General features: G+C 41.0%; 1 protein-coding gene across 1 annotated transcript in view; it reads right to left on the minus strand.

Annotated features, from left to right (window-relative positions):
• The window catches only part of CDC73 (cell division cycle 73), an 88,779-nt gene extending 77,132 nt beyond the window's left edge, over window positions 1-11,647 (minus strand). The window contains exons 1-6 of the mRNA XM_007466195.1: window positions 11,498-11,647; window positions 8,937-9,042; window positions 5,918-5,987; window positions 4,066-4,128; window positions 3,929-3,981; window positions 704-792 (exon numbers count right to left, since the gene is read on the minus strand). Of these exons, the coding sequence (XP_007466257.1) occupies window positions 704-792; window positions 3,929-3,981; window positions 4,066-4,128; window positions 5,918-5,987; window positions 8,937-9,042; window positions 11,498-11,628 (512 nt within the window). The 5' untranslated portion in view covers window positions 11,629-11,647. The remainder of the gene's footprint in view (window positions 1-703; window positions 793-3,928; window positions 3,982-4,065; window positions 4,129-5,917; window positions 5,988-8,936; window positions 9,043-11,497) is intronic.
• Window positions 11,648-16,576: the final 4,929 nt, after the last annotated feature.

Consider the following 16,576-nt stretch of genomic DNA (forward strand, 5'->3'; position numbering starts at 1 on the left):
TTTTTAAACAAGAATAAGAACGATGCATATTGGTGTTTATAACACATGTATGAGTAAAATGTATGACAGCGGTATCACAGAGGCCGAGAGGAGGGAACTGGGAGTGCCTTCTTGCTGAGGCTCCATGCTTACCACACGGAGATGGAGCACGGAAGGTGGACTGTGACCCTAGCAACCACTCAAACAGGACAACAGCATAAACTAATCAGCCAACAAAAAAGACAGAAAGGAATTACAGCATGTATTCATTTAATGCAAAATTAAATAAATTTCCTTTTGGAGGGACAAAATTTTAGTCCCCCCAAAAGGAAAAAGAACAAAGAGACAAACAGAAAACAACAGCAAATTAAAACTAGAATTAAGCATATCAACAATCATGTTAAATGTTAATATTTAACACATGGTACTTTACAGAAAAAGTTTATTAATCACTGCTATAAACCAAGAAAAGATTTCATGATAAACGAGTGGCTTGGATTATAGAGTAATTTTTAAAAAGGAAAGATCAATATGGTAACAGAATCAAGAAGCTTCCAGAAAGCATAAGTAGCACAATGGCTTCCAATCCTCCCATAAAACATGCTCAAGCATCTTCTGAACTGAAGGCAATGAAGAACACATGTAGACAGCATACTAATATCCCTTTTTCCATGTATACTTTCATATACCTAGACTGCTCAGTTTCTACTAAAGAAATTCTTACCTGATCTGTTCAGTCTGTACAATCCCTTCTTTGTGACCCTCCAAACGAGCAGCCAATCTCTCTTTATCAAGGCGTACACACTCTTCATCCTGAAAATAATCACTCAGTGAATATTTTAAATTTTTATTTAACTTGTAGAACAACAACAAAAAAAAACACTGCACGTAACTTTTCCTTACCCAAGTTCCCACCTATAAAGTCCCAGGCATCACTGGCCTTTGGTCAATTTTAAAATATTTTTAGTTACATAAAGACAACAGTAATAAATACATGTTGGATCATGTAAGATTAAAACTGACTAAAAGCTTACAAATAAACTTTAGTAAGTTTTTTTCTATGATTAAGTGTTCTTCCCATAACATATCATAGCTACTTTTATTCAGAAAGATAACATACAACACATAAATTCCTTCTCTTCAGGGAAGTTTATAACTAAATTTTATGAGAAGGCTTTGCCACAGTCAAAAATTTCATTTTGGGTCTAGATTGTTTTCATCTGTTGCCCCAGGTCCTGAATCTATCGGCACAGAACAAAACACCAGAAGTGAAACTTCAATGGTTTTCAAAGTATGTTTCTCAGAACATCAGGAGCTTCCTACAAAGTGCCCAGGAGCCACTTCTTATCTGAATTCAACTTTGGTAGCTCGACTTTTACCTCATTTAGATATTAGAATCTCAGGTAAAAGTCAGTCTGAAAAGTGTTTGGTTACTTAAAAACAAAACTTACTAATTCTGATCTAGTTCAATGCCCACATTCAACAGACAAGAAAACTGAGAACCAGAGTCAGCGTCTATGGCTAACAAATATGAAATTGTATAAAAACCATCAGTACGTTCAAGAGGTCCAGAGAGATGTGCTCCAATTGTGTTCTAACCGTGTAAAACTCGAAACAGGCATATTGCTGAGATAAATGCAAAGATTAATATTTTAACAAGCACATTAAATTCTTTCCATTTGTAAGAATGATTTAACACGTATTACTCAAGTTCCTTCGGAAACTGATTTTTTTTTTTTTGGCCTCACCGTGCGCCTGTGGGGATATTAGTTTCCCAACCAGGGATCGAACATGGGCCCTCAGCAGTGAAAGCAGGGAGTCCTAACCACTGAACTGCCAATGAAGTCTCAGGAGACTGATCTTAGAGACAACTGCAGCCTAGGTTTTAACCAGATCCTAAGGTTTCTCTCTGCTAGCATAGTGCCCAGCAGGTCCTCAATATAGATCTGCTGAACTGAAAACTGTTTATGTAATATATCAATGGCTATTTATGTAATTCATTTTAACCCTACAAATGCTCTGGAAAGCATTTTATGATGCTATTTCTTGCTGGTTTCTAAAGTTACCAGATCCTAGCAATTTTGCATTTCTGTTATGTTCAATTTTTTTTTCGAACAATTAAACCATAAAGTTTGCGTTTTTCCAACTAAATGGTATCTCTAAATTCACTTTTTTAAAAAATTTATTTATTTTTGGCTGCGTTGGGTCTTCGTTGCTGCGTGGGCTTTCTCTAGTTGCGGCGAGTGGGGGCTACTCTTCGTTGCGGTGCACGGGCTTCTCATTGCGGTGGCTTCTCTTGTTGCAGAGCACGGGCTCTAGGTGCACGGGTTTCAGTAGTTGTGGGTCGCAGGCTCTAGAACGCAGGCTCAGTAGTTGTGGCGCACGGGCTTAGTTGCTCCACGGCATGTGGGATCTTCCCGGACCAGGTCTTGAAGCCGTGTCCCCTGCACTAGCAGGTGGATTCTTAACCACTGCGCCAACAGGGAAGTCCTAAATTCACTTACTTTGTACAAAGTGGGTTATAATTTCCTTATACACAAAGAAAGTTGGGGAAAATTTCAGTTTTACTGCCACAAAATTTGTACCCAGGATAGTGGACTAGGTAGGAGCCACACTGCCTGGGCTCTAATCCCAGTTTTGTGCACCTCAGCAAGTCACTTGTCTCTGAGCCTGTTTGCTCACAGATGACATGCACAGTACTGCGACTTCAGGAGGTGGTGGTGAGGATTACATGAGTTAATGACATACATAAAGTACATACAGTATCACCTAGCACAGAATAACAACGAGCTAATTATCACTATCATCTGAAAAACATCGTGTCCATGTCTCAGAGTATCCTTAAGTAAAATTATGTAATCTTAGCATCAAATTTTGTCAGTGACTCTACTGTATATACTTACCAACCAACCCTGTCTCTTTAAGTTACCTTTCTTATCCTTAATTGTGGATGCTTTGCTGTTCATGAAGCAGGCAAAAGGTACAACTATTTGATTTTTATATAAGTGTGAAATGACAAAACTTAAGTTTCTAGTAATGTTAACACTACTGGCGACCCCAAGTGTTATTCCTATACTGGTCATTGATATATAGCCAGTTCAGTCATTTCTCAGATTTTAAGTGTGCCTCTAATACATGATCCTCCATTTTCAGAGGGTTTATATGCAACTGATCTGGGGCTTGTTACAAATTTAAATAAACAGTATTGTACTCATACAATTTAAACTCCGAAAGTTTAATTGTCTTATGCAGTATACGAGCTGGTCAACAAATTTTCTTTTCAACGTTAACTGCATTGCTCACAGGGTTCTATTTAACATGAACTACCCTTGTTTACCAATACTAATATTCCACTTGCTGGCTATAAAATGCTACCAAAAAAACATATAACCTGATATATCAATATTGGAAGAAGTAACTGGAATAAGGACTTCATGTTCACGCCTCTTCAGAGTGGAGTAAACTCCTACACCACCTTATTCCAGAGGTAGGCACACCACAACACAAAGGCCAAATCTGGCTGGCCATGTTTCATAAAGTTTTATTGGAATACAGCCTCGCCTGTTCATTTATGCATCGCCTGTGCCTGCTCTCACACTACAGCGGCAGAGTGAAGGAGCTGGACAAAGACTACAAGGCCCAAAAGGCCTGAAGTGGCTGCTATCTGGCCCTTTATAGAACAAGCCTTCTGACCACTCATCTAGGCCAACACTTTCATCGTAAGGGTATGACGAGAAAGAAAATAAAGTGACTTGTCCATCACACAGCTTGTATGTGAGAGATCTTACACGATAGCTCAAGCTACTTATTAATCAACTGTTCATTCTAATATTACCACTTTTCCAGGAAAACAAAAGTTCTGAGCACTACTATGAGCAAAGAATTCTTACTACTACGTGAGTCCAATCTCCATAAAAAAACCGAATCACTTAAAATAAAGTTCCATTACCTCAATACGCGGTTTTTTTGCTTCTGCCAAAACTTCATCTGCAGCTCGTTTGACTGTAAGGAAAAAAAGAAGTAAATAAACGTATAGTTTGGGGACTGGTGTTTAAAAGTTCAATATAAACATGCAACGAGACATACCTTGAGTAGATCTCTGCAGACCTATTTCTAGAGGGGCACTTCTGTCTATACTGGCCGATGTTGCTGAAGATTTAAAAAGATTTCTGTGAGAAGATAAATATTTGAAGATAGGTATTGGATATAATTACAAGTGAATGCTCAAGATTTGTTATATTTCTTACTTTATATATGGTCATTTCCCTTAAAAAATGTTTTAAAGCAGGCTTGTAAAAGCATTTTATTATAAAAGATTAATCTGTATTAGAAAGTCTATAAGAGGACAAACTATTTTTGACCATTTAACTTATAAACTGAGATAACCTGACTGAAATCAACTTCAAAGAATATACTCCAATATCACAACACATGTATGTAAAAGTGTATGTAAACATAAATAAAAACATAAACGTATATATATATAAGGGAACAACATTAGAGCTGAGCTCTGAATGGGGTGGTGAGAAGTGTCACGTGACAACACAGAAAAACAAAATGTAACACAGAGGGAACAGCAAGTGCAAAGACTCTAAGGTTAGAAAAGCTAAAAGAACCATGAAGACTGGACTTCTGCGGGCAGAGGAAGACTGGGAGAGGATGAGGGCACAGAGACAGGCAGAAGCACAGTCGCAAAGCTCAGGAAAGGACGATGGGCTGTATTCTAAGTGTGACGGGAAGCCACAGGATGGCCTTGAGCAGGTGGGTGACACAATCAAGTTCAGAGGCTTTTTCAAAAATAGGTCCCTCTGAGTGGTGAGCAGAGGCTACACTGTAGGAAACAGTGGAGCGAGGACCTTCAGGAGGGCTACGCAATGGTCTAAAGAGGAAGGTGGAGCGGGGTGGGCATACGATGGTAAGAAGCTGTCATACTTTCAAAGGTAAAGAAAGGACTTGCTGATGGAATGGACGTGAGCTGTCAGAGAAGAGAATCAAAGATTTCTCCAGGGTTGGTGGCCTAAGCAACTGTGTGAATGGGGTACCATTTACTGAGACGGGAACACAGGGAGAACAGACTTGCTGCTTCCGTTCTGTCGGTGGGGAGAAGGGAAGGAAGGACTCGGCACTCTATTGTGGATATGCTACATTTCAGACGCCTGTTAAATACCCAAGGGAAGATGCTGACAGTGAATTTCTAAATGTGAAGCTCAGGAACACATCAGTGTTGGAGGTAAGGTAGCAAGAAAAAAAAGTGAGGCAGACAATGAGTGGAAAGAGAACCTCCAGAGTCTGATGCCCCAAACGCCAAGTCAAGAAAGGCTTTCCAAAAGGGAGTAAGCGGTATCAAAGGCTGAGAGGTCAAGTTAGCTGCGAAGCAGAGAGACCAAAGGATCTGCTAGTCCTTAGGTCAGTGCTGAGCTCATGAGGGTGATTTGAGTGAGATGGTGAGGAAGAAAGTCAGACTGGAGTAGATTCAAGAGAGAATCAGAGGCAAAGAGGAGGCAGTAACACCACACAACCCTTGCAAAGAATTCTGTAATGAAAAAGAGAAGACAAATGGACCAGTAGAGAGTAGGAAGGTGGGGGACAGGGGGGCTCAGAGAACTTATTAATGAGAGAGACCACGGTGTATGTTCTAAAGGGAATGGTGCAGAAGAAAGAGAACTGACGATGCAAGACAGAAGCAGCAATGTGCAAAGGCAGAGTCTCTGAGAGTAAGAAAGGAGATGAAACCCACACGCAGGGAAGGGGTGACTGGCCCCAAGAGTCAAGTGCATCCACTATAACAGGAAGGAGAAGACAGCACGTGGACACAGCTGCAGGTAGGGGAAGTTTTTAGTGGGAATCCACGATCTCTTCCCACTAATTCTTATTTCACAGGGAAAAAAAAAAGCAACAATGTCTATTTAAGAGTGAGAGCAATTAAAAAATTACTCACATGCTTCACCATTGAGATATCCAAGTAGATCTTTTCGGTCAGGTCTTCTAACCACTGGAATATTTTCAGTCTAAAGTCAAAATTTTAAAATAGATATCAAATCAATAACAGTTATAAGAAACTTGGTAAAGATCAACATCCTGTAACATCTGAATTTTATTCCAACATATCTTGATAACATATATTTAGAATCATGTTTTTTAGAAAATAATTAGGCTGAAAGAACCTAATAAAATCTTGACAATTTTTAAGCATATTAATTTTTGGTAACTTTATCCTCAAAATTCCAGTAAGATATACAAAAGATAAGCATTAGAAATGAAACAATAACCCTATCCTCTTTGAAATACTGATTACAGTCTTTTTTGTCCCTTGGCTTATTCTAAGTATTTATTTTTTAATTTTACTCATGATGTTTTGCTTTTTGGGACAAATATCATTTTAGTCCCATTGCTTGCTCATTTTATTCAAGGTTTCCAAAGTGCTTTCTTTTCTCACACCCAAACTAGACCTCCTCCAAATATGGTAACTGAACTGTTTCGAATAAACTAAATGAGCCACTAAAACTATGTTTTCATAATTAACAGTAAGTACATGGTCCAACAACATATACTGAGGAAAAGACAGGCTTTTCAATAAATGGTCCCGGGAAAACTGGACAACTACATGCAAAAGAATCAAACTGGACCACTTTCTTATACCATATACAAAAATAAACTCAAATGGATTCAAGACTTAAATGTAAGAATTAAGAAACAATAAAACTCTTAGGGAAAAACATAGGCAGTGTGTTCTTTGACATGAGTCTTACCAATATTTTTTTGGATTTGTCTCCTCAGGCAAGGGCAACAAAATAAAAAAATGGACTACATCAAACTAAAAAGCTTTTGCACCATGAAGGAAACCATCAACAAAATGAAAAGGCAACCTTCTGAATGGGAGAAGATACTTGCAAACAATATATCCAATAAGGGATTAACATCCAAACTATATAAAGAACTCACACGACTGAACGTCAAAAAAGCAAACAATCCAATTATGAAATAACTAAGCCATGGGAATGTAATGTACAGCACAAGGAATATACTCGAAAATACTGCAAAAATTCTGTATGATGACAGATGGTTACTAGACTTACTGTGATTAATTCACAATGTACATAAATGTTGAATCACTATGTTGTACACCTGAAAATATTTTATTACTGTATATTGACTACATTTTAACTAAAAAACAGAAAAAAGAAAATGATTTAAAAAATAGGTATGTGTTGCTTAGGCACAGGGAAAAAATCAGGAGACTATATAGAAAAATGTTAAGGACAGTTGTTTACTTTCTACATTACGTATCTCTTTTCTTATCCTTGAGTGTGTATAAATTTTGTAAGCAGGGGAAAAAAATTGAAAAATTAAATCTGGAAAATGTATCTATTGTGCTACATGAGTAGTTTTCCTTTAATCTCCTATATTAGCAATTTGTAAAGAGGTAAGCAAAACAAATAAAACTGTATACTTTAGGCACCAAGTCATCCTTGGGCCATGAATCCAATGAATTCTATCATTACCACAATTTTCACTACCATTTTTATAATGTAAACTAAGGACAACAGAGTACGGAAAAAACATGTGGTTACGGGATTATACAGTTATAAACCCTTTGTTACTTTATATAAGCAACGATGAACAAGAACCCTTAATATCCCTGGCTAACTATCTTATGTTGAGTACTGACTATACTTCACTGCAGCAAACATTCTGCACATGCTCCTCAATGACAGAGATAAACTATATTTAATCACTTAAAATTAATCTGTTCTTTAAAAGTTAGGTTAAAATTTAATTTCTGCTGATGAGTATAAACAAGAGCCCACCGATTTTTTTTGTGCTTGTTTTTAAAAACTAGTCTACATGGAATATCATAAATAGTTAAAATATCTGAATTGATTTTCTTTAAATTACTGTGTCTAAGTATTATAACATACTTCATCATTTAGTCACTAATGAATTATATATACGTTATCACCAACAAAAAATAGTATGAGTCTATTCACACTAAAATAGGGGCTATGAGTAGGAAAAACTCATTTCAGAAATGGTCTGCTCACAAGAAAGAGCAAATAATACAAAGGAGTTAGGAGAAAACAAAATTTGTAGAACCCTAGACTTTTAGAATTCTGCCCTTTCAATCTATCAAATATTTAAGAAATATAATAGTTAAATCTTACGTGACCAAAGGTCCTAAGGCCCACAGTTAACAATTACAGAATCAGTTATGTACTACAGCCATTCCCTAGAGACGTAATCTAAACCTATACCAAGTGTCTGGATTATCTTTATTACCCCAAAATGAATGGACTTATCCAATAAAACATTCTAATTAGTGCCTGATTCAGTTTTTAAAGATCTAATATGAGCTAACATAGCTTTATAAAGCGAGATGCTGATATTTTATCCCACTATTTCCAAAGTCTTAAATAGTTTCACCCTACATATTACTTTTTACAATACATACTTGACACTAAATATATATTTCTTATTCAGAAAAGCAGTGTTCATACACTCAGATGCAGAAAGCAGGCATCTTTCAAGCATCTGAAAACAAATGAATTTATCAATTAAGTATGAAAAAAGTGTATAAAATTGATTAAAAATTCATTTTAAAAAGCTACTAAACTTGGTTCTTTTTGATGCCAAAAAAAATTTTTTTCCTTGCAATTAAACTAGATTTCTGAATATCAAGGTCCTTCCACAGGCTCATAAATTTTTTAAAACATCCCTACAAACAGCTTTGAAACTTCTGTTGTTATAAACATTACCCACATCTTACATGTAAAAAACTCACAGATTTTAAAGATATGCATAAATCACAGTGATCTATCTAATTTTGACCCTCCAGGAGACTTTCATATAGATACAAACAAACTTTTCATTCTTCTGATCTAAAACCCATGACGAAAGTTATCCACACCAAATGATACCAACTGTCAAATCAAAAGAGTTTTTAAATGAATTCTACTTACAGCTGCACGTCGGACATAAACAGGATGAGATAGGTGCACATTATTAAGTAGAAATAAGATAGAATCCAATGTGTAGTATTCTCTGGGTTGGCCTTCCTTCCCAGTCCTGAAACGATTAAGACAAGATTTTTACTCACAATTCTATTACTCCTTCGGCTTAATCATGTGTATTAATTTATCTACACTCACTTTGCTATCCAACGATGGATTTAACATAGCTAACAAAGATACATGTAAAGTATGAAATTTAGTAAGTGCAACTGTCATTTGGGCAAAAGGAACACAAAAGTAGATAGTGACAAAAAGCAAGAAGAAAGGAAAGCACACCATATTCATACTTTATTACTACAGACTTTTTAGAATTTGGCCCAATTAGGTTCTGGGCTTTGTCAATGGAGAGAGAAACCTAATCAGTTAGAGAGGATCCATAAGAAAAAACAATCAAACTGATTAAAAGAAGCACAACTATGACTGGTGCTAAACTTCCAAGACATGTATCCTGTCTCCTAAGTAAGATACTGCTGAACAACGCTCTTAAACACAACAATTAATTTCAGACATTTGAGTCTTATGACATCCCTCAAATTAAACCAATGATGTAAAGCCAAAACTAATTCTACCTGTATAAAACAATGTCGTCTAGGAGAGCAAGCTCTGTCATTGCAATAAGCACATGCTATTACTTGCTCAACAAATGTTAGTGTCCAATCCCACCCTCCCTATTACATTCTCTCCATCTAGAAATATCACCGTGTTATTTAAATTCATCTGAATACCGCCCAATACAAACAGCCCCAAACCTACTTTTCTAGCCTCTGTTTCCACTTTTCCTCTACATCAATATATTTCAAACCACACACCACTTATCAATCATTGTACTGTGAAGTATAATATATGAGCCACAACCTGGTATTTCTTTATGATATATAAAAACAAAAATAGAATGCACTGCATTCAATAAGGATAAATTGTTTAATGTTATGTACATGTGTGTATTTACATGTGCACAGAGAATAACAGTAAATGAAAATGATGGTATTGGTGTAATACACTGCTGTGAAAGTTTGAAATCTACTATTCTAAGCACTCCTTTCTCACTACCTGCTTCACTGAATGGCTGTTAAAACATTTCCTTTCCCGCTCTCATGCCTTTAACCACACAGTTCCCTAATCCTGGAACACCAAACCCACCATTTCACCCTCAGAATTCCTATCCATTCCTTAAAGCTTATTCATTTGTTCATTCACTTATTCAAGAAAAATCTGTAGCATGTCTATATGCCAAACACACGTCCATGAAACCTTTCCTAACACCCCCAGGTGACTGCTCTTTTAAGAGCGGGAATGAGATTCTTATCAAGTTATGTCTTATCTCCTCTACTCTCATCGAGGTAACCTCCTCTGAGGCACCGACCCAGCTCCTCACAATTTTTCCTAGTTCTCAGATTGAACTGCCTCGAGTACTCAACCATTTTTTAAAGAAAAACCAATCACTTAAAAACCCAATCAGCCCCTAGCTATTATGGGTGAGACAGAGGGCTCCTAACCTCTTCTAGTTTGGCACTGCCCAAATCAAGTTCTTTTCCCCAAACTCTTAAAAGTTGTTTTTAAAACCCAATCAAATGCAATTCTGTCTGGGCAAATTCCTTCTGGAAGAGAAAAAACACAGAAAACTCAGAATGATTTCTCCATCAACATTTCACAAAGCTAATTAAATCGTAAGCCCTCGAGGCCAAAAGATAAAAAATAAAAACCAACCAACTAAACTGCCCCTAGCTTTTCATCAACTCTTCCTAAAGCCCACTGCTCCCACTCAATCAAACAAAATGAGTATGGAAGTTCTGGCCCAGGTTTCTAGCTATACAAATGAAACACCACTGAGAGAGACATCCCTCAAAAGGCCCCCAAAGATGATCAGACCTCTCTCTCTCTCTCTCTCTCTCTCTTTTCGTAATACATATGTATATATCTATATTCTTTTTCAGAGTCTTTCCCCATTTACTTTTCCCATTACTCCACTTCAGCAGTAACCTTCTCCCTGAGGAAACTCCTGCCTTCACCTCCAACAGATTCTGACTACTCTTCCAAAGTCACCGAATCTCTTTCCCGTCCTGACTTCAGAGTTGGTTCCCTTCTCTCTGCTTGAGGGAATCGGGAAAGGAGAAGGAACAGATCAGGAGTTGCAAGGGGCCCGCAGAGACAGTTACAAAGCAGCCGCGTAGAGAAAGGAACAACTAAAGAACAAAAAAGAGACTTCTGGGCACCCGGCGGTGCGATCCTTTCTACACCTATGCACGCAGCCAGCACTCGGCACACACGGGCAGAAACAAACCGCCACGGCACCCTCCCCCGACGCTCAGAGGATGGACCGCTGCAGACAGCTCTCCTCCAGCTCCCTCCTCACCTACAAGTGCAACTGCTGCTCCTGGGAAAACTTTTTCCCCGGAGCACCAGGCTTCCTCCATCCCCAAAGGGAACGGGGGGAGGGGTTCGGAAAGAGGGGGCCCGGGGGCGCCCAACTCTGCCCCGCCGCCCCCCGGCCCCGGCCGCGCCGGACTCACCCCCAAACCACGTAGTTGGTCTTCACATTCTTGGGCCAGGAGAACTCGCCGAAAATCACTTCGTCCCCTTTCACCACAATCTCCTTCTTCTGAATGTTGTACTGTCGCAGGACGCTGAGCACGTCCGCCATCTTCGCCCCCCTCGCTGCCGCCCGCCCCGGGCTCCGCCGCCGCCGCGCCCGCCGCCCTCTTCGCCTGTCGCCTCAACCCCCGCCTCGGCCGCCGCCGCCGCCGCCGCGAGCCAACTGCAGCCGCACTGGCAGCGGTCCGCGCCTACGACAGCAGCTGAGGAACGAGCCACCCAGGCCGCCGAGGACCCCGCGCTAGCAGGCAAGGCCCCGCCGCGGTCTGCCCGCGGAGAACGCCTGATCTCGCGACGCCAGGGCCCCCAGCGCCGCCGCCCGCCGCCAGGGGGCGCCGCGCCCGCCCGGGAAACGCCCCTCCCAGACTCCCACTCGGCGCAGGGCCGAATCCCTTCCCGAAACTCGGAGCGCGGGGACGCCGTGCCCATGTACGGCGCACGTACAGGGAGCATTGCCCGGCGCACGCGCGCGGAGCACGTAACTCATCCTCGCCCTCCCGCCCCGCGCGGCGCGTACGCGGCAGGCGATAGGTGCGCGCGCACCTGCGCGGAGGGTCTGAAACCTCCATCCCTAGAGGGCGCACTGGGTGCTCCATGACCCACCTGGAGTGTGGCCAGTGGCTCTCGGGTCTCTCCTTTAGCCAGGATGGAGTTTGGCGAGAGATTTGCAGAACCGGGATTACCTTCTCAGCTAGATCGGACCCGCCTAGCAAATGGCCTCTAGGTCTTAGTGATTAAGCCCGCTTTGAAGGGACAGGTTTGGGTGGGGGAGGGGTTGCTTTGGGGGTTGTTTTTTATTACGTGTTTTTGGTGGACTCGCATAGTGGAAAAGACCGCGTCCAGTGGAGATCAATCCCGGGCACTGGTGTTTGTTAGCTGCCTTTTGACCTTGGTCAGGTTACACACCTTCTCACAGCATCAATTGGTTAATGGAGAAAATGGAATTAGTATAAGAAGGTGAAAGCACCTAGCAAATCATCTAAATATCATAAATGTTGGATCTTCCCCCTTAATTCCTTGGGTGGTGACTTTTTCCATCCTGTCCCCTTCTCCCCGCCAACCCCAAAGGGCTACATTTAAATGGCTCTGTTCCAAGATGCTGATAGGAAAGTTAGAGAACACGAACTCAATTTATTGATAGAAATTCAATATACTGTGGCCTGTTTACCTTAATTGAAACATATCCCATAGGCCATTTTTTAAAAATTTCTCTTACTATAAGCAGTAAGGAAAAGAAGGCAACTTTGTGATTGACATAACCAAATTCTGTTACCTGCTTTGACAAGACTCGATTCTCCTTATCTGCCCTGCAGAGACATACGTAGAAGAATGTGGTTCATTTCTTATTTTTTTTCTTCTTTTTTATTGCGGTACGCGGGCCTCTCGCTGCTGTGGCCTCTGCCGTTGCGGAGCACAGGTTCCGGACGCGCAGGCTCAGCGGCCATGGCTCACGGGCCCAGCCGCTCCGCGGCATGTGGGATCTTCCCGGACCGGGGCACGAACCCGTGTCCCCTGCATCGGCAGGCGGACTCTCAACCACTGTGTCACCAGGGAAGCCTGTGGTTCATTTTTCTATACACTCTCTAGCCATTTTGCAAATGAATTTGAGAAATTTTGGATATTCTGCAAATGTTAACGTTACTATCGTATTTTCCTAAACTTCATCCCAAACACTCAGGTTAAAAAGAACGTTTTTTATTTATCCCCAGCACTATCTACTATATTTATACTTGTATCAGAGCACCCAGTACTACTTGACTGCCTCCCCTACAAAACTAAATGACAATAGACCTGTGTCATCCTATCAGAGTGTCATGCACTTTATTTGCCACGTTGTCGGCCCCTTAAAAAAATGTTAAATCAATAAATGTATAGATGAGTTCAAGGAAGTCAAAGGGCCACCAGGGAAGCCCTAGCCACTGTTTTCAATAATAAAGTCCTTCATTTCTGATCCAGGAATCTCATGTCTTTTGTCATCATCTATGAAACTGATACAAATTAACTTGTCAGCTTTCAAGTGCAATAAAATCTCAGACCCGTCCCAGTTCTTGACAAGGAGTTGGCAAAATTTTCTGTGAAGGGTTGAATAATAAATATTTTAGCGCTTGTGGGACATATATTGTCTCTGTTACATATTCTTCTTCATTTGTTTGTTTGATTTGAAACAATCCTTCAATTTACAAAAATCACTTGTAGGGCTTCCCTGGTGGCGCAGTGGTTGAGAGTCCACCTGCCGATGCAGGGGACACAGGTTCGAGCCCTGGTCCAGGAAGATCCCACACGCTGCGGAGCAACTAACTTCCCCGCGCCACAACTACTGAAGTCTGTGTGCCTAGACCCCGTGCTCCACAACAAGAGAAGCCACCGCAATGAGAAGCCTGTGCACCGCAACGAAGAGTAGCCCCCGCTCGCCACAACTAGAGAACGCCCACGTGCAGCAATGAAGACCCAACGCAGACAAAATTAATAAATAAATAATAAATTTATTTTTTTTTAAATAGTAAATACTATGGTACTACACCATCTGAAGTTGGTTGGGTTCCCGGAGGCAGAACCTTGGATACAGAGAAACCAAGTTTACGGAGAGCCAACTATGAATTACACGCGGGGATTTCTGACTGTGAAGCGCCCCTAACCATAGCATTGTTCAAGGGTCAACTGGAGTTCCCAAGTAAGCTGTTGTTTGCGGAATGAGTTTCTATATGTGAATCACTCAAATGCAGTATCTGACACATCAGTAAATGTGAGTAATTTTCCGCTCTTCAAAGTGCTGTTTGCTAACCTTAGCACCCTGGAGAGTGTCAGGCACATTGATCTCTGTTACTCAGTGGAGGGTTGGAGGGAAGACAACGGTAGCCTTCTACAGGCTCCAGGTCCCTTCCTTCTAGCTCAGACCTGCAGCACTGCTGGGGAATTCTCTGTTCGCCTTCACCTTCCCCTCTACCTTCTTTCTTCTTCCTTTCACCTCAGTTGTCCGGATCACCTGGTCCTGCTCCATCCACAACTTCATAGTCAGTCTCTTTGTCAGTCACTTCTAATCTGATTTCTGCTACTACCACGACCATTCATGAGAGTTTGTTCCTTGAAAGGTGATAATATCTTTCCTCTTGCAAATCAAAGAATCTGTGTAAGTTCTCACTCCTTCACTAATGTCCTTTTTTTGCTACTATTGACTCTGCCCTCTTTTCAGAAAACTTTTTCCCTCCATAATTCTGCCTACATTGTCTTGCGTGGATTCCAAGAAAGGATAAAAGATACAATTCAAGGAAAAAGAAAAGGGTTACAAAAGCCTCTCTATGTTCTTTGCCTCTTCTTTGCAGAAAAGCGGAAGTCTCCCGGGCTTCCCAAGGTCACAAAGGAGCAGAGGCTTGAGCAGTTAATGTCCTAATGATTAGGACAATAGAGTCATAGATTCGGTGTCTGATGCACATTCTGAGTTGTTTTACAAGTACTATAACTGCCACCAGAGGACATGACATAAGCTGCTCCAACTTGAGCAGTACTGAATCTATGGCCAGCACAATTCCAAGAACTGGCCTCAAGAGCATGGGATTTAAATTATTGCTCATAATAATCTGCATCCTTGTGGGCATCAAAATAATTGTAGCTTTCTCTGCCCATATATGTAAGCTGGCAACTTAAATTGTCAGCAAAGAGCTGCCACAGACCAATGTTGACATCTGCCACTTGAGAAAATGGTGCCCTATGTCAGCATGAAGAACTTACAGAAGATGGACCTTTGCCCCTAATCCCATAGAAATGGAATGACGTTTGACAGTGGGGAATTGAAAGCGGCTCTTCTGCCCCTTTCCTGTTTGCCCATTTCTGTTCCTCTCTAACCTTCAAAGAACCTAGTTAGAAGAATGAGGTCGGACTTCTCTGGTGGCGCAGTGGTTGGGAGTCTGCCTGCGGATGCAAGAGACGCGGGTTCGTGCCCCGGTCCGGGAGGCTCCCACATGCCGTGGAGCGGCTGGGCCCGTGAGCCATGGCCGCTGAACCTGCGCATCCGGAGCCCGTGCTCCGCAGCGGGAGAAGCCACAACAGTGAGAGGCCTGCGTACCGCCAAAAAAAAATAGTAATAATAATAAGATCACTAAGTAATTTAACCTAACTCCTGACTTATGCTCTCCTGAAACATGCCATGCCTTGCCTAATCTTCCTGGATAAAAAGAAGTAAGAATGAAGAATTAAATAATTAAAGAATGATTAGCTCTCTCCCCACATAAGGCCTCCTAAGGAATCCTGCAGGCAGATCATGTGGGCAAGATAATGTCTGAAAAGAGAGTCAGCCAGTCTGCATACAGAGGAGAATGATGCAGAACCCAACCTCCTGCCTTGATGATTCACTGAGATTCTTTCGCCCATTTTTCCCTTTAAAAACTATCATGACTGAGCAGAATCTTCGGAGTTGGTTTCTGGACACGAGTCCACCTTCTACCCAGATTGCAGGCTTTTCTAATTAAAGCACCTTTCCTTTCTAGTGACACTTACCTCTCGGATTATTGACTTTTGAGCAGTGAGCAGCTGAACCTGAGTTCGGTAGCAATACAAGTTCAGCCTCCTCTTAAGGAAAGAAATAGGACAGGGCAAAGCAATAGTGACCTCTATGGAGATAGAGAGAAAAGACAACATTTCAGAATGCAAAGGTTAGGAAACATCTATTACAAAATGCTGTTTGTTCAACACCAGATGGCAATCAGAGGTATTAATTTGTCTAGTGCAAGGCTTATAGACTACCCAAGATCTTTTTTTTTTTTCAGTTGAGGTATGGCTGATTTACAATATTATGAAAGTTTCAGGTGTACAATGTAGTGATTCACAATTTTTAATGTTATACTACTCCATTTATAGCTACTATAAAATATTGGTTATATTCCCTGTGCTGTACAACATATCCTTATAGCTTATCTATTTATACATAGTAGTTTGTACCTCTTATCCTCAACCCCTATCTTGCCCCTCCCCACTTCCCCCTCCCCATTGGTAACCACAACTTT

The sequence above is a fragment of the Lipotes vexillifer genome, unplaced genomic scaffold, assembly GCF_000442215.2.
Source record: "Lipotes vexillifer unplaced genomic scaffold, Lipotes_vexillifer_v1.1 scaffold585, whole genome shotgun sequence".
NCBI classification, from domain to species: domain Eukaryota; kingdom Metazoa; phylum Chordata; class Mammalia; order Artiodactyla; family Lipotidae; genus Lipotes; species Lipotes vexillifer.